The sequence below is a fragment of the Acipenser ruthenus genome, chromosome 15 (assembly GCF_902713425.1).
Source record: "Acipenser ruthenus chromosome 15, fAciRut3.2 maternal haplotype, whole genome shotgun sequence".
NCBI classification, from domain to species: domain Eukaryota; kingdom Metazoa; phylum Chordata; class Actinopteri; order Acipenseriformes; family Acipenseridae; genus Acipenser; species Acipenser ruthenus.
The window spans coordinates 3,379,129-3,397,150 of NC_081203.1; the positions used below are offsets into that span (position 1 = coordinate 3,379,129).

General features: G+C 40.5%; 1 protein-coding gene across 2 annotated transcripts in view; it reads right to left on the reverse strand.

Moving 5' to 3' along the window:
• The window catches only part of LOC131697521 (laminin subunit gamma-3-like), a 38,938-nt gene extending 21,581 nt beyond the window's left edge, over positions 1-17,357 (reverse strand). Inside the window, exons 1-9 of one of the 2 annotated variants that reach the window (XR_009307339.1) lie at positions 16,703-17,357; positions 12,406-12,710; positions 7,755-7,885; positions 5,515-5,681; positions 4,200-4,388; positions 2,850-3,039; positions 2,232-2,330; positions 1,692-1,828; positions 1,249-1,368 (exon numbers count right to left, since the gene is read on the reverse strand). Coding sequence is in view for 1 of the 2 variants with exons in the window: in XM_058986883.1 (XP_058842866.1) it covers positions 1,249-1,368; positions 1,692-1,828; positions 2,232-2,330; positions 2,850-3,039; positions 4,200-4,388; positions 5,515-5,681; positions 7,755-7,885; positions 12,406-12,710; positions 16,703-17,072 (1,708 nt within the window). In the remaining variant the exon portion in view is untranslated. The remainder of the gene's footprint in view (positions 1-1,248; positions 1,369-1,691; positions 1,829-2,231; positions 2,331-2,849; positions 3,040-4,199; positions 4,389-5,514; positions 5,682-7,754; positions 7,886-12,405; positions 12,711-16,702) is intronic. The other variant, XM_058986883.1, reaches the window with a different exon arrangement.
• Positions 17,358-18,022: the final 665 nt, after the last annotated feature.

Genomic DNA, 18,022 nt, shown 5'->3' on the forward strand with positions numbered 1-18,022 from the left:
CAGTTGGCATCCTCCGATCCCACGACTGAGCCAGTTTCCTCTTTTACACCCAGGAACTAAAGAACGGATGTCAGGTAGCTAATGGCCTGAGCTCACCAGGTGCCTGGCCAGCAGGGTTCGCTGTAGTGTGATGAGGAGAAACAGTCCCTGCTGGTTTTGCCTCTCTAACCCAAGGGAGCACCAGAGCCAATGCAACGCTCCCTCTGGAATCCCCAGAAAAGACCGACGACTTCGCAAAGACAAGACATGAACCTGAGCACCCAACAGTATGGCTCACCGTGCACACCACATGACCGTGCTTTTACCAGGGGAGCCCCAGATACTGGTTTTGAGGTGTGCTTTTCTCATCTCAGCCAATCCAGTCCAAATGAGGACAGAACCAAGACTATGAACTTAGCAATTCCATCTTTTTATTTTTTTCCAAATATCAAAAAGGTCCAATCCCAGATATTAATAATTCATATCAGCTATTTAAGTCTTTCAAAATTCATGGAGATTCTTCCAGGAAAGGAGTTTTTAAATGCACACAAACCCTCCAAAGGAAATGGGTGCAGTCAGTCGGCTAATGTAAGGTACGTTCCTATTGATCTCTGCAGGAAGAAGCTCTACTCAAGGGTCCACTGCTTTCACTGCAGCGGAAAGTCAGAAAGCCAGTTGGCTGTATTTGCTTTGCTCCAGAAATAAAGCAGGATGCGCAACACAGTAAAGCTTTATTTGAACTGGACATTATGTAGCATTCATAACACCTCCCTACATCCTTCATAACATTGTATAACGATGTGCATAATCATTGGGAATCACTTTGAAAACCAACAAAACATGCAGAGAAGCATTCATAACATTTCTGTAAAATGTGTTGACATATCATTTCTCACTGTAGGCTTATGAAATGATATCATTCTAATTATACCAATAATTACTGAAAAAATTATGTCTCGAAATCACAGACATGCCCTTAAAATGTTGACAGTTACAACACATTTGGTTGGTAGCATGTTGCGAATGCTTACATGGAAGTTTTCATAGTGATGCTGAAGGATTTGGCACATAGTTCTACAATGTTATGTAGTCTTTACTGAGGCATTAGGAAGGTTACACAGTGTCTCCAGGTTAAATAAACCTGTAATATGGGTAGAATCACTTCATCCTTAAAGCTAAAGCTAAAACATGTCAGGATGCGTTTTATAGTTGGCAAGTATTACTGTAATGTTTGTACAGTCATATCACACTTTCCAGTCACAGACTTACCTGGTGCTTTAAAGAAGCCAGAATCTTCATCAGTGTATGGAAGCAAATAGACCTCTCCCTCCTTCCAAATCAATAGGGATTCAGACCCATCTGAGAACTCCCCTACCCAGCCATCCAGATCTAGAAAAACAACAACAATAATAATAATAATAATAATAATAATAATAATAATAATAATAATAATAATAATAATAACTGTTTACTGCAATGCACCAGTAGCAGTGATAGCACAGTGCACTAAAGCACACAAATATGGTAAAGCATTGGAAAAAGTGCAGTAAACTTACAGCACATTTACTGTGGTAATCTTTTATAAAGGGTTTCATCATTGAAAAAAAAAAAAACAACAAAAAAAACAATAGATAATGCACCCTGCTAAATCTTCCACTAGTTACATGCCAAGCCTTAGCATAGCTAATTGCACACCGTCTCTATGCCCTTACCCTCTGTGAAGTCTGAGGTGATGCTGAATGCAGAGTATTGCACTGCTGAGGTACAAGCTGCGGAGTGACCATAGCAGAAACAACTGGTACAGCCAGCAGGATTCAGAGAATCTAGATTAAAAGTACCAGGCTTGCACCTGAACCAATACATCTTGTTAGTGCCGGTAATAACAACTAACCGGTTTGCATTTGTATACTACTGTTACTGATACTGATTTTTCTACAGAGATTTTCCACATTTTCAAATCCATTATACAATTTTAGATCGGAAATGCTATAAAATATATTCACAGGTGATACATCCACAAGTTTTCTAACCTGAAATCAAGCACTAGCCCTGGGATCCTTACTCTAATTCCATGCAATGCAAAGGCTACCAGTAACAAGACACTAAATTGTAAATAATGTGCAGTAAGGCGTGTGAAGGATCAATTTAGAAATGCAATTATTTCTGGTATTTCCTGAAGTCGCTGCCCTGGCTCTCCATTCTAAAACACTGCTTGTACATACTGTACTCTAATGGGGTGTTTTAAAAGTCACCTGTCACACTGATATCCTTCCACGTTTTCCTTGCAGCTGCACTGTCCATTCAGGGGGTTACATAACCCCACACTGCCAGCTGGGTGACACGCACAAGGCCTAGGGATGGGAAACAACTGGTTTAATATAGTGAGGTTTGGGCCTTGGCAACACTGTAGAGTTCCTCTTCTATAAGAAGAGATGGAAATGTCCAGGCCAGCTAGTGTTTGGGTACAAGGCCGTGATGATAGTTGTAGATGAGGGAAATAATGCAATTCGGGGCTTGGTTTCAGGAGACTGGGTTTCAGGCCACTGCACGCCACACTAAGGGAGACTTGGAGTTTGATACAGCAAAGTTGCCTCAAACTAGGCCTCCCGGTTTCCTGGAACCAGGTTTCAAGCCACTGAAAAAGTGGCTTTCTGTTCCCTCAGCTTTACAGGGGAAATTCCTTGATAGAATCCGTTCTGCAATTACACATGGGCAACCAAATGAGATAACGTCTGACTTGGCAATTTATCGTGATTGCTTGATAAGCAAGTCTCTGTCTCTGGATGAACTTGTTTAATAACCGTCACAGTCCCTAGCAGAAAGTTCATCTTCCATCAAGTACACTCCAGTGTGGTCTGTGCTGTTATTACCTGCAGCCACCCTCAGTGAGTGAGTGGTATCCCGGCTGACAGCTGTCACATTTCTTCCCAGTTACACTTAGCTTGCAGATGCAGTTCCCGTCACCTCCGCACTGCAGACTTGATGACCTTGGACAGGCGGGAGGGCACGTTTGTCTTTTGTTATTTACAGAGGATTTGGGAAAATTAATGTCACATTTCTCTGTGTGAAGAAGATCACACAACAAGGATTTAAGATGCATTTAACAAATCAAAACATTTACAGCTTAATCATTACCATTAGACACAACGAGGCCGCTAGTTATTAACAGAAGTCAAGCAGTGATATCAATTACCAGTTTGTGGAAGAAGCATCAGACACGCTGCTGGTGTGTGTTCATGGAGGATCTTGATGCTTCTCAAATGCACCTCCTAGTGCTGCTGTTTTATACAGTTTTTATACCCCTGGCGTGCAAAGCTTAGTTGCTGGCTTATCTCTGAGTGTCAGCAACATTTTGACCTGACAACTCTTACTTGCACCAGGTCAGTTCTGTTCATTTTAATGCCCCTTTCTCAAGCAATAAAACATTCTAGCAGCATACACTGCCCATATACAGCTGCCCCCTCAATCATAGTTTCTCACTTTTAAACAAGAGCTTGCACAAATATATTATATTACTTTCCATGTACCCCACCCATCTATCCATTCATTAATGTGTTGATTTCAAAAGAAGAAAAGCTGTCCTCCCTCACGTTTCCAATTGAGTAACAATCACTGGCAATTAATGTTCGCATTGAGTGTTTTAAAAGCCAGTTTCCTCTCATCCGTCGTGCTGATATGTTTACTGTTGTACTGGCGCATCAAGATTGTTCCAATCTGCTTTTAAAATACTCTGCACTAATTGCCCTTGATTGGTCCACAATTGGAAAGGTGATGGAGGACAGCTTTTCTGAACACGCCATTGAATGGTTATATTGAATAGCTGCCAATAAATACTTCTTAAAGACAATGCAGAGTGCGGTCAGATGAGATGAGGTGAAAAGCCCTTAGAGCACAAATGCAGAGGAGCCCGGCTCCTTTGCATTGTGGTTAAGATGCCCGTTTGCTTTGCACAGGGTCGCTGGTTCGTGCCCAGCCTCCGTCTATGCGCTATGTGCAAACATATGCTAATAGGCACAGTATATACTGTATGCAGTACGTACCTAAAAAAGGTTGATATGAACTACTAGATGTATGGCACTAACAGTGATTTCACAAGTTTACACAGCCTTTGGTAGCGTCAATTTAGTCACTTTAGTTCCAGACTGGGCTGACTCATTTGGTGTCGATTATGGACTTCCAATGAGCTCTTATGACCTGAGTCCTACTTGTGTATCACTCACCGACCACACTGCAATTGCAAGGGAGACAGGCGTCCTTCGGGCTGCTTCGGTGGAAGTTTTCTTTGCACCTCTCACAGTTGGGTCCAGCCGTGCCGTCCTTGCAGTTCACACAGTGGCCTCCGTGCCCTGTGCCCCGGTACAGCTCAGCATCGAAGTGACAGTCTTCAGAGCGGCCGCTACAGTTACAAGCTGAGTCAAGCGGTAACAATTTGCATTAAGAATACATCCACAGACAGGACTGTGGCTTGATGACAAGTCAACTACAATGCTAGCTATCCGAACCCTTGAGGATTTATATGGTTAGTTCATTGCTATTCAAAGAGCGAGTACACAATCAAGGTTTGACGTCTGCGGTAATATTAGGCTGTACGTGATCATGCACTACCCACCTCCCATCACTGGGGTCTGTCTGCAATTAAAATGGACATTGAGGGATTAGAATACAATGATTGATGGCTTACCCTGAGTGCCTGTGCTCTTGTATCTAATATACCTGCATATCCTTTACTTGCTAGAATACCAAATTCGGAATGGTTCCAAGTCCAACATAAACCTCATTCACAGCAAGTACAGTTAATCCCTATGCTCAACAGACTCAATACTTTAAAACATTTATTCTGCAGCTTCATTAGTGTATCCTCAGCATTACACTTTATTTAATTGTGAAAAATGCAGCGCAGTTGAACGCAGATCAAATAGAATTGCTGAACTGAGGAACACAGATGTAAGCACAGATTCTCAACATACAGTATGGAGTTCAGTCATCTTCTGTCTGACATGACTAACTGACAGGATAAACGATGAGGTGGATACTGACCCAGACTTGCCTAAGTAAGCGGATCTCAGGTATCATCAAGGCAACTAATCTGGTACTACCAGAGGATCCACCATGAATGGTTAGAGGCTTTCATCTTGCATTTCATCTACCTGAACAGTGTGCCCCTCCTGAGATAGTGCAACCTGTGGGACTTGAAGACAATCTGCACAGCAGAACAGAACTTTCCAGTTTAGAGGTATTTTGTCTCATGTAAAACAATAGTTATAGTATACAACGGTATTGCCAAACCCCAACCCATATGGTTTGGTAATTCAGATTTCAGCAACTTGTTTGCTAAGCAAATTGTTAAAATCCTAACAAAAAAATTGTTTTTCTATTGCGTGAGCATTGATGACGCATGTGCACTGCACACACACACACACACACACACACACACACACACACACATGCACAGACCAAAACAAACACATCTCCATTCAAAGATCAGTCGTTAGGTAGTGTCCCTCACTGATCTCGCCAGTGGACAGAGATACTTACGAAGGCATTCGTTAGCTGAGTCAGCTGTTGCCCTTGCCCAAGGCCTGTCATGGAAAAAAGGCTGACATTTCTCACAGTCAGGGCCTGCAGTGTTGTGCTGACAGTTACAGACAAGCCTCACAATTTCGTTGCTTACACACTCACTTGCATGGCCGTTGCATTTGCACCTTGGAAAAAAAAAAAAAAAAAAAAAGTCAAGGGGTTTTAACTGTAGGATTGTCACATTAAATTATCTACACCAGGCTCAACGTTTGTAAAAAAAATAACTAAACACATTTCTATAAAGAACAAACAAAAAGTTAAAACCCGGTACACAGCTGATGAAGTCAGCCCATGCATGCCGTAACAACAGAAAAGAAACACACATGTACATGTATCATGAAGTAATGGGTAACACATGAGGCCTGATTCAAAGGGAAGGCGGTTTAGTGATTCCAGATGTTTTCTGCAGACAAAACCACAAAGGCAATGTTCAAAGAGCACTTTAAGGAAGCAGGAAAGAGAGCAGAGATATTGATCTTCAGTAACATTCAGGCTTAGTTCAACGTTGGTGAGACACAATGGCATGTTTTTCTTTCAGTGCTTGTTTATTTAGTACTGAACTAACTTGGAGCTAACTGAGAAAAAACAAACAAAACAAAAAAAACACTTAAATATCCTCTCTTTAAATGAAATCAAATGTATTATTCCACAACGCTGCATAGACGAAGGCACACATCAAAGAATTCATGCAGCAGCATTGTCTGCAAGACAATAATTAAACCAGCCACTTACTGTATGAGTCACTGAGCGAAACAACAAAAAAAGTCCATTGCTAGACAGTGAAATCAAGACTGTGTTCGCGGTTGTTATTTGACTAATTTTACATGAATTGCAAGGACCCTAGTTAGCTAGGTATATTTTCTGTTACAAACTTCGTCAAAGTTGGGATCTGATGTTTTGTTGGTTATTAGTTTATAAATAGGTTACTATATATTAACTAAGCAGTAAAATTAACATTTATTAATATGTTAATATGCTAGCTGTTAACAGTTATTAAAAATGCACTTTAAAATAAAGCTTTACCTTTGTTTTTTTATTGTTAAAAAAAAAAAAAAAATATATATATATATATATATATATATATATATATATATATATATATATATAGGTAACACTTTACATTAAATGTCTATGTACATGTTTTGCATGCTATAACCCTAACCCTAACTTTAAACCTAACCATAACCCCCCTAAACCTAACCCTTTTCTGATACAATTGTGCACTTACATTTATCGTGCAAAAAGATATACACATTAAGTACATTGTAACTATGCACAATAACATTGCAATGATGTGTAAATGTACATGCATTGACTATGTAACTACTATGTAAATACACAATAATAGAGACACTTACTGTAAACTGTTACCAAAAATATTATACTGACCAATACAAACAACAGGCAGTTCAGAACTAAAAGGAGTGTGTGTAACGTGTGTCTAACACTAATTGCTTGTGACAAAAAAGAGTCGTGCACCGCACCGCAGGGTCGAGATGGTGTCAGCAGGAGTGAACTCCATCAGCTACTGTATACTGCCATTGAAAGTAAAGGAAAAAGACAGTGTTGAAGACCGGGTTCTGGATAGGTCTGCTGTACATCGAACCTAAGCTATGAACAGAACCGCTACAGTGAGCAAATGGAAGTCAGTAACACTTCTAGTGTAAGCTTTAAGGGTTAGTTACAAATCCTTATAAAAAAAAATCTATAATAGGGTTACAAAGGTTGTTATAAACAAACAGTTATTGGCAATAATAACAGGCCATGGCAATACATTATTATAAAAGTTGTATCAGCCTTGGGTCAATCCCATTGCAGGACTTTGTTTCGACATGTTCCTTTATTATTGTGAATAATAACGGAACTGAAATTCAATGACTTAACGGTTTGACTAGAAGCCTTGTCCGATGTCTTTTTATTATTATTGGAACACAATCCTGCACTGAAATAGAGCGGGAGAGTCAAGGCTGCCTACCCACTGCTTTAGAACACGACATGCTGTTTTATACTAGCAATGTATCAGCATGCTATTGCACTGTTATTCTTTGTTAATATCCAGAAACATCTTTAACGGAAACATGTTTCTACACGTTTTACAAATGGATCCTGAAGCTAAAGATACGTGGTCATCATCATCGTCATCATCATCATCATCATCATCATCATCATCATCATCATCATCATCGTATATTCTTTACCTGGCTCCCACTGAGAAATCCGAGATGGCGTAATAGTAGGATCGGAGAACATTTGGGTCTTTGAAGAATTCATCCCCAAAGGTGTTGAGCCGGTTCAAGGAAATGAGAAGGTCAGTGGCTGTCACCCAGTCCTGGAAAGAAACAGAAGGGAAGAATCAGGTGTGTTCACACAGAACATCAGGCTTGGATTTTAACCGATAAACACGGATCCAAAAAGCACAGAAAGAACAGTGCCTTGCAACCAGAAAAGGAGATTCGCGGGTGGTTTCACAATCCCTGATTGACACTAATCTTGCACTACTTTACATCGGGTAAAATCAGGCAGTCATAGAGCAGTACTCATCAGAGGCTGTGAAACCAGCCATTGGAGATTTAGCAACTTCTGAATTGCCTGTTTCTAGTTTTATTACAAACAAGGTGCAACTGGCAGCTTTGAAATCGAAGTGTGGATGTGTGTTTAGTGCTATTACAAGCCAGCTAATGGATGTTGCTCTTTCTACATCATTTTCTCCCACAATAAAACTGGTTGTGTTACTTTGAACTGGAACCTGGTTCACCTCCAGCCTTTCAATAGTTAGATGACTCTTACTGTAGCAATTTTCCCAAATGATATTGTGTTATCAGACTACCACTGAAAAAGCAAATTAATACCCCCTTTTTCTTCATGGCAGCATTTAAATTCTCGGACAGCTGAGTGGAAAGAAATGATTTAGTTGTCCGCAGAGAGTACTGCTTCGAAATGTATAGTTAACATGTTTTTCCTTATACTATCTGAAATATCGATTTAGTTATTTTTTTTATATAGAGTACAAATCTGACAAAACGAGAAATACACACAGTGCTATCCACTCCTAACATAACCACCAGACACATGAGCATAATTATTTGGCAAAACAAGTCGTTTTCTTTACAACCCTAGGAGGCCTGTAATTCATGGACACAAATTTTGAGCATTTAGGCTCAGGAATGAGGTGTAGCGCCTAATTCATTTTTATGGTGAACCTCCTGATGCATTGGCAGCTTGAAAATGCTAAATCAGGCTAATCCAACTCCCCCCTTGAAAAGTGTTATTGATGTCTGTTTTCTGCCTTGATGTGAATTCCATAAACTAGAATCTCCCCAAACAGCCCAGACAAACCATGGGTCTAGTTAGTAAATGCTATCTCAGAGCTTATTGTAGAATTAAAATAACACATGTTACATACGCTTTATATGAATGTTTACTTGATTTGATCAAAATCTTGGTACCGTTTATAAAAATATTTTTCAAAACCAGCAGCATGCTACTGATACGGTTAACTTTAAGTGCTTGTAACAAACAAAATCAGCCCTAAATCTTACCTGTCATCCACTTTCTTCTGTTTGCTGCATTGGCTCAAGGGTGAAGTTTTGAAAGTTCTAGCAAATATGCACTTTCATTGTAAAACATGACTTCTGTCACAAGCTCAAAGAAAGTTTCAAAATGAAAATCCATCTTACATGTGTTCCTTTCAAAAACACACCTTTGTATCAGTTGTGGTTACATTTACTGAATGTGTGCAGACTTTAGCGATTGACAGGAATGTTTAAGGTTGCGTGACTGGGTTGAAATACCACAACACCTCGACTTCCATTACATCTCCTTCTAATCCCTGTTCATGCAATAATTACAGAGCAGTCAAAACAAAGGGCCGGAAAAGAGAGAAGGATTTCCAGGCTCCAGGCTCCCAACCTAAGAAAGGAATAAACTGAGTAGTGAAACAATCAGTATTGAAGGCAGGGCCCCACGACGTCTCAGCATCTCCCTTGTAAGACACAACAACACACATGAGATCTTGCTTCCCTTTCAATAGTAACTGAATGGTCTTTTTTTTACCGTCCTGGAGCATTACATTGATATCAAAATCCACTTAGTTTTAATGGCACTATTCCTGCCCCCCCCCCCCCCAAAAAAAAAAACCCTGCAAGGATCGATTAATCTAAAAATACCATTACATGACTTCATTTAAACATTTTGTATCACATGTTTAAAATGGTATCACTGTTTGGTAGCACTTTTAGATTACAGGGCATTAATAGCCCGGTGAATGCAATGACATTGTAACAAATGTGTAATTACCAATGATCCCTGCTTTTTCTCTGTGACTACTTTGTAATTACATGGTCATTACCCTGTGAATAGTATGTTAATGGATGTACAGTAGTAACGTCAGCCAGGTTGGTACTTACACAGTTATTACCATGGTATTACTTATGTATGCCCTGTAATTTACACTGCTACCCCTTGTTTAGTAACGTATTCATTTTACGTCAAGAGGGCTTCTTTTCAGTTCATGTGACACATCAATTCATACGTCTGAATAAAGCTAAATAATAATTCAGAACTGTGATACCTGGGTGGCTTCATTGCACACACTTAAAAACACCCCCCGGAACATTCTACAATTGGAATTGCTTAGCGATAAGGGAAGATGAGGACTGCAGAGGACTGTGACATATGTAAGCCCTCAATCAATAAGAGCCCAAACCCAAACTCTGCAGAAAGTCAACAAGCTGTATCGACCGAAACAATGTGCTTCATTTCCAAGGTCAGTCTGGGATGCACTGACTAGTCATCTTTGTTGCATATAGACAGCTTACCAACTGACAGTAAGCTGCACTAGGCCTTATACAATGCACATGTGATCTTGTGCCGTGTCACGTGGATCAGCTCCAAAGCAAAGAGTACCTCCCTGTGATGTGCCTAGCAAACTGGACCCACCCTGGAGCTAGATACAGTAGATAACCAGGACAGCTTGACTTTGATGTCATATCTCATTGTGCTGGCCAAACTATTCGCTGATCTAAAGCTGTCTGCCAGTCAGATGAACTGACGTGACTTTGCCCCGGTTTACTGCGTTCGTCAGTTGGCTCAAGCTGAATTCTAAAACCAGGGTCTCCTGGCAGGAAGCCCTCAGCTTTAAACACTAGACTTCCCTTGTGTGTAATTGTTTGTGAAATAACTTTTGCCCAGGAAGTCAACGCAACAAAGCCCTAACAAACGTTCACGCCCCCATGACCCCGGAGTCGCATTTGAATTTATTTGCGTGTTTCAAACGCACCACAGCAGTCTTTTGTGTTGCTACACGCAACTGCTAATCAAGAGTGTGCCCGGGACACCAGTTACCAAATCACTGCACAGAACATCCAGCAGCAATCCAAATCCCCAGTAGTGTTCAATGAACAGAAGCCTTTTTGAAAACACAAGCACGCGTGCCAAGAGAGGAAAACGACAGGAGTTACGCTTTCAAAATAAATTCGGGCATGGTTTTGAGGGATGCATTTCAGGGAGGCGTGGGATGCAGGAGGCAGTGTTATTTAGCTCTGTAATGTCACCAAAGGTCAGATCATTACCGTGAAAATGTAAAGTGTAACTGCGGTCCTCGGAGGGTATTAACACTTAAGGCTTTCATTCCAACAGAACAGTTTAGCATTTGTTTATATTAATCATTATAGTTAATCTTTTAATTACGAGCCAGCCGGCACACTGGCACGTTTTGCAAATAAACGTGACTCTCTTGTTCTTGAATGCGTTGATCAGTTAGTATCATCCTGTTAGTTTGAGAAAGCTTTTAATGTAGATCAGGATTTCAGGACTGCCAAAGGCAACAGTACCTAACAGTTCAGCAGTACAAAAACAATGAAGTATTGGATATTTTTAAATTGTGAAATCAGCAAGCCATTCTTTTTTAAAGTTAACAATGTAACCTTTTCCATTTGCAGTCGTAGTTTTAAAGTTTGACTGAATTAGTATTGGAGGTATAGTGCATGAAGATACTAGTGTTCACAGGTTTCATTTTTAGCCTGGAGACTTTTAACATTCAAAGCAGAAAGGAAGTTATATTTCCGCTCAGCTAGAAAGGTGTGAATAAAAGGTGCTGAGCATTACAAGTTCAATCTCAACACTGTCAGAATAAAAGGAAACTAATTGAAAGAAAAAATGGCTTTCTATCGATATGATGGTGTTAGTTAGGCAAATGTATGCCTTAACAATTAACAACCAATATGGACTGTTTAACCCTTTAAGGACTGTGAATGTGTAAACACCATCATACTGAAGTGGCATTCTGGGCCTGTGATCGTGTAACCATGATAAAAAACACACTTCATTTCTTTGACTTACTGGGCCACCATACTTTGCAGTACAGGCTGTAAACGCATATCATTAGATAGGGGAGGGATTGAATTCCATGAGTCTTTAAAAATGTTTAGGACTGCTAAAGACTGTTTGGCATCTATTCCCTGACCTGTTTGTCACAGTACCAAGTACAGCGTGCGGTCCGGTGCTTAAAGAAAAGGGCTTGTAACCAGGAGCTCCCTGACTCATTCTGCGACCCTGAGCAAGTCATTTAACCTCCTTGTGCTCCGTCTTTTGCGTGAGACATTGTTGTAAGTGACTCTGCAGCTGATGCATTGTTTGCACACCCTAGTCTCTGTAAGTTGCCTTAGATAAAGGCTTCTGCTAAATAAACAAATAATAATAATCGAGACACTTAATGTAAAGTGTTACCAATAGTAGTTTGTGAGTACTATCTTCATTTCTCTCTAATTATAACAGAGAAATTATATCGTATTTCTTGAGATAATAAGAGAAACCCTGTACACAACGTTTAATTATAGCGTGCTGGTTTACCTGCAGCACAGGGCTGTGGTCAAAGTTGTAGGCACTTGGTCGCCCCTCTAGAGTTGAGAAAGCCACATTGCCTCCGGTGAGGGGTGAGATGTCGCTGAACTCGTCCGTACAGGTGGCCTGCTGCTCATCCTCTCCTGGGCGGAGGTATCCTTTGCCGTTTCTTCTGTAGGTTTTGCCACAGGTGGCGCTGTAGTACTGGTATGGGATCCAGGGGCCTCCCTTGTGAGTCCTCTTGTAAATTGCAAAACTCTCTGGCCGGCTGGTGTGGAACTTGAGTCTGATGTAACTGATTTCATAGGACTTTCCTAAAATTAACAAACCAAAAAAAAACAACAAAAAAAACAACAAGTGAATTGGTACGCTTAGAAAACTGGTAGAGAAGCAAACAGTGATATAAAAAATTATTAGGGAAACACCTGCAGTTAAAGGTGTTTCAGCTAATACAATAATTCTGTCAATCATACTGTGTCTGCTGGGCACTTCTGTTCATTAGATAGGCCTCCCACTTATACAAAATGGTAAGTGTTTCATAAGCACCTGTAGAAGCAATAGTTTAAACTGGCTGCTTTTTACACGAAAGAGTATGTCATCTTATAAAAAAAAGAATTGAATTTCACAAAGCTGGCACCAATTATTATCTGACTTTTGATGTTTTTCAATAGGATGAGGGAATGTGAAATGCACATATTTTAGGGTTAAGTATCTGTAACATACTAAATTAAAATAAAACGATTACTTTTAGCTAGCCTGTTATAATTGCTTCTTCTCTAATCCTTTACCACCACTGAAGAGACATTATGAGTTCTGCGACAGGAGGCTACAAGATTACCAGTACCCAATAACTGAATCCTCAGACAGCAGAGCAACCTGACTTGAGTCCCTGGAGACTGACAGCCTCTAGGCCAGGAAGTCCTGTTTATAAGGAAGTTTTCTAGACAGTGGAAAAGAGGAGGCGACAATAACAAAGAAGAGGGTGTATCTCCTTTCTGTTTTGTAGACAGAGGGAGCCTGACATAGTAGGTCAAGAAACAGACCACCACGACAATGTGCTCAGAGGACCGATTCAGGTCTTGCTATTTCAGTATTCAGATTATAAAGAATTACGTTTTCTGGTAAGTGTGTTGCATTCCTAAGTATTTACGAGAAAGCTAATAGGTCACTGATATGGATCTTATGTATCCATTGAGAACACATCTGATAATCGCTATCAAATCTTAATTGTCCTACACACAGGACAGCCAAAAAACCGAAAGCATTTTTTTTTTTTTGTGCTGGCACCATGTTTAGTAGCTTGTACAGTTGAACACACTTAGGACCCTAATGCCATAATAAAATTAATTTCGTTTATAACTAACGAAAGTCGTCCATATTGCTATTCATAAAATGATCTTAGAATACGGACGACTGTTGCAAAGCACATTATGAATGGGTATACAGTCGATCAAGAACCAAAATCTGCCTCTTTTTGATGACATCATCAGCATTATTAATGTTCCCTGGGTGGTGTTCGAGCTGTTGCAAAAAGAAAAACGGAATCCACCGAAAGTTTCACGCCGTACTGCACACTGTACACAGAATGGATCGTTTTGTGGTGCGCGAAAAAAAAACAAAAAAACAAAAAACAAACCCTCCCTTTCGAACGTTTTTTGCAATACCAAGCAAGCCCAAATTTCCCACCGACTGCATCAGCAGCACTGGTATACTGTTTTTCTCTCCAAATAGCAAATCCCTCCTGCAGCAATTTCTGATGGTCAGTGGGCTTCCTCCGATCCCATGACAAAGACAATTGCCTCTTTTTACCCAGTTGCTCAAGAGAAGATGTTGGCAAAGCACCAGCCCCTAGAGGCCAGCCCTACAGGTGTGTAGTTGGGATCAAGAGGTGCGTGGCCAGTAGGGGCTACTGTAGGAGAATTTTGCAGATGAATTTTGCTGCCATATCCTGTTGCAAGAGCCACTTCTAAGCTTGACAAATTCAAGCAGCCAGAATGCAAACCTGAGCTGCCTTGAATGCGTGACTCACCCGTGCCTTTACCAACTTGGAGACCCCATCCCAACCCCTTTCTGTTATAATTTCCTTTATTTATTGATTGGTAGGCACAGCTATCAGATGCATGAGACGTGTTTACCGATTGTAGGCAACTGTTTGAAGACTAATTAAAAAAAGAAATAGACCTCCAGGAAATTCAATTCAGGTTGAATTCCCTGAAGCTGAAGTGGAAGATTGAGTTTGTACTACTGATTGGACTGTGTGCCGCCGTAGCGCTTGTCATTTCTGGATGCCCCGTGATCTTTTTCTATCATACAATTTTTCCGTCACAGTGAGAAAGCGCTCCACATCAATTTCTTCTCTTCATGAAGTAAGTGAGCTAGGTAAGTAAAGCCACTGACATGAAACAGCAGCTGTCTTCTTTTGTTTGAATAAAAAAGGCTGACATGTGCCACTGTTGTGGGTGTAGGTGCGTAGCCATTTGAAATCCTCTTGAGTCCAATGCCCGCCGCCTGCTCCTTTCATCCTAGACAGAACGTTCTTTCCCTTGATCTTTCCCTGGATTAGAATCAGATGTCAGTCTCTTCTCTTCACATGTGTCTGGGAAATGACTGACCCTAATTACAGCTTGCCAGACCGCACAAGACTTTTCTTGCCACATATCCCACTGTGTTGTTGGTGATGTCCTGTGCTTCAAAAGGGTCTGCAATGCAGTTACTGTTTAACTTCGTCTTGCCCAGGGCATATCATCTGTGTAGGCAATGGAAGTGTTCAATGAAGTTCAGCTCTTAATTTTGTTACTGGAGGGGGAGAGGCGGTGGCAGTCACACACCGTTTCTGTCTATGGGGATTTATAACCAGGTAGGGCACATTGAGAATAGCTTCTTATTTGCAATGGTGACCTGGGGATCACAGGGGAGGGGAAATCTTGGATCTCAGCTTATGCAGAATAACCTTAGCAGTGGTGGGTTAAAACTGCTACTTATTCTATTTTTAAAAGATTATGTTGAAAAGAAGGTAAGTGGTACATTTCTGCATTGGAGTTGCTAAATGTGCCACAGGACTCTCAACACTGAAATCTCACTTGGTGTGTTTGAGACACTTTGCTCATTAAAGAGTCCCTCGATCTTCACACACCAGATTTAGCTCGGAATTAAATTAGTTTTAATTAAACAGTGTTCGAAATACCCTTTAATTCTGAAGTCAATGAACTTGGTTCTTGACAATTTCCAGTTTAAAAAAACAACAGCTAGAAATAGTTTTAATTGCTGTGTGCTTGAGAACCGCCTTACCCATTATAACAGTTCACTGTTCTCGTAGACTCTTTACTCAGATGTAAAACCTAATACAATAATATACACCAGAGTGGAAGCTTGCACAGAAAACTTGCCTCCCTTTTCATTAAACAAAGTCCTGGGGGGAAGGAACAGTTTATGTATATAAGCTATATTTGGTATAAACTCAGTTAAGATGCTAACAGACGGTCAGCTCTTTTACATATAGCAGTGGTTCCTTACTGTGGACCTCATGGTCCAGATTCCTCATCATGCGTTTTAGTTTTAATAGTAAGTTTCAAATCCAGATCTTTTTCTTTGCTTATCATTCCACATTGGTATCCAGGGGTTTATTTAGAGGTATCTCCAGCCCTTTTCTATTTATACATACTGTACATACTGTTAACACTCCCATCAAAATTGCTGCAAAACAGTTACCATGCACAAGTGGAAAGCTTATTCCTGCATGACCTTCCACTGAACCTCAAGCGCTGGTCTAGTTCAGAGGAGTCCTAACAGCCACCATTCTCATTAGTCTTAATGCATTGTAGTGACATGGATTGTAAATCCCACTGCAGTATTTAAAAGGTTATTTTTGTAGTACATTTGTATTCATGGTACTTTTGCATTCTTACTAACCACGACTTTACCATGCTTTAAAAAACTTGTAATGTACTTCCATGTTTTAACTATGCTGAGAAAGAGAGGGGGTTACTGTTTGTCTTTAATAATAGCAAGTACTGGTAGAAAACAACCCCACAGACTTATTAGTATATAGATATCCCTGATAGAATCAAATTGAAATATATATATACATTAGCTGAACAATTTGACTACAAATAAGTTGGTACATGACATTCTGCAAGCAATTACTGTGAATAATATAACTGTACCGTGTGGTCGAAAAAAAAAAAAAGCAAACCTCAAGGTCACAAATTACAATGCCACCCAGATTTAGGAGGCTCACTCAGCCTGACACTGTTTTGTAAGACCTTTGAATAAAGATAAGCTGTGATTTAAAGTGTAGGGCACTTACCCAGGTGCAGAGTTAGGTTAACAGAGTTGGGGTACTGAACCCCATGAAACATTGACTGACTCTGCCACCAGGTGGGCTCCTCGTCATTGTGGAAGTCGTTCAGGTAGGTGGCGTTGTGGTGAAGGCTGGGGTGCATGGCATCGCAGCGGTGGCACGACTTGCTCGATCCAGTCTGCTTGCAGTAATCCTCGGGAGGGGAGCCGCAGACATTGGAGGCGATCACAGTTCTGTTAAAAACAGCATTTTCAAACCTGGGCATGCAGCGGTTAGCACGCCCAAGATCATCCCAACAGGAGTCCATAGCTCCCAAAACACGGACGGGTTTAAGAGACAGCAGGGGCAGCAGCAACCCCAGCAGAAAGCAGCCCATGGTGGAAAACTTTACTGAGAGTTCACAGATCTTGTACTACATGTACTCCCCCTCTAGCTCTCCCTATGTGGCTTTGGGTCACTTTTACACCAATGCTATGAACTGAAAGGAGATAAATGTTTGCCATCTTCTGGATAAAGTAGTAACTGCACCTTGGTTAGCATAGACCACACGAATAATAAACTGAAAAGGAAAAAGAAAGGGAAAAAAACAGCCTAGAAATATGAATAATGGAAATGCAGAGTTTGTGTTGAGCTGTGAAGCAAGCTTAGAGATAAATGCAACAAAGGGAAGAGGTGGTTTGCTTACCAGCCACCTAAGCATGATGGGATACATACACTGAACTGATTAGAAGGTTTGTCAAGAATCTGGATCTTGTTAAAAGACAAAGAGCAGCACTAGAAGAAGGAAAACATTTTTTTTTTTCGCATTCCTGTACAAAACTAACAAAACCCATACTGTAATTAACAGACTACAACATAACATGTAACCTGAGACCAAGCCTATTACTACACAGGGCATTTGTTTTCTGTTTCTAATTAAAAAGTAGGCATTCCTACATAATCAATTCCTAATGTATTCTGTTCTGGACACGCATTCCTACATAACCAATTCCTAATGTATTCTGTTCTGGACACCCATAGCAATCTTTTCTGGTTGATTAATGTCACAAGTCACATTGATTAATGTGTTAATTAAATATAATTTGATATTTTGTCAAACAAAAAAGTTTGAACGTTTTTTTTTGGTTAGGTCTTGGTGAGAAAACGCGTATACCACAGTATGCTACTTTATATAGAAAACTATAACCAGAGAATACTGTGCACCCTGCACTGTATGACAGACCACCTACAATAACGCATGCCAGTAAGCTACACTCTGCCCTCCAGTACGGGAGCTGTGTTGACTAATGCTTTGAAGATGGCAATGCTCATTAAAGCACACTTTCT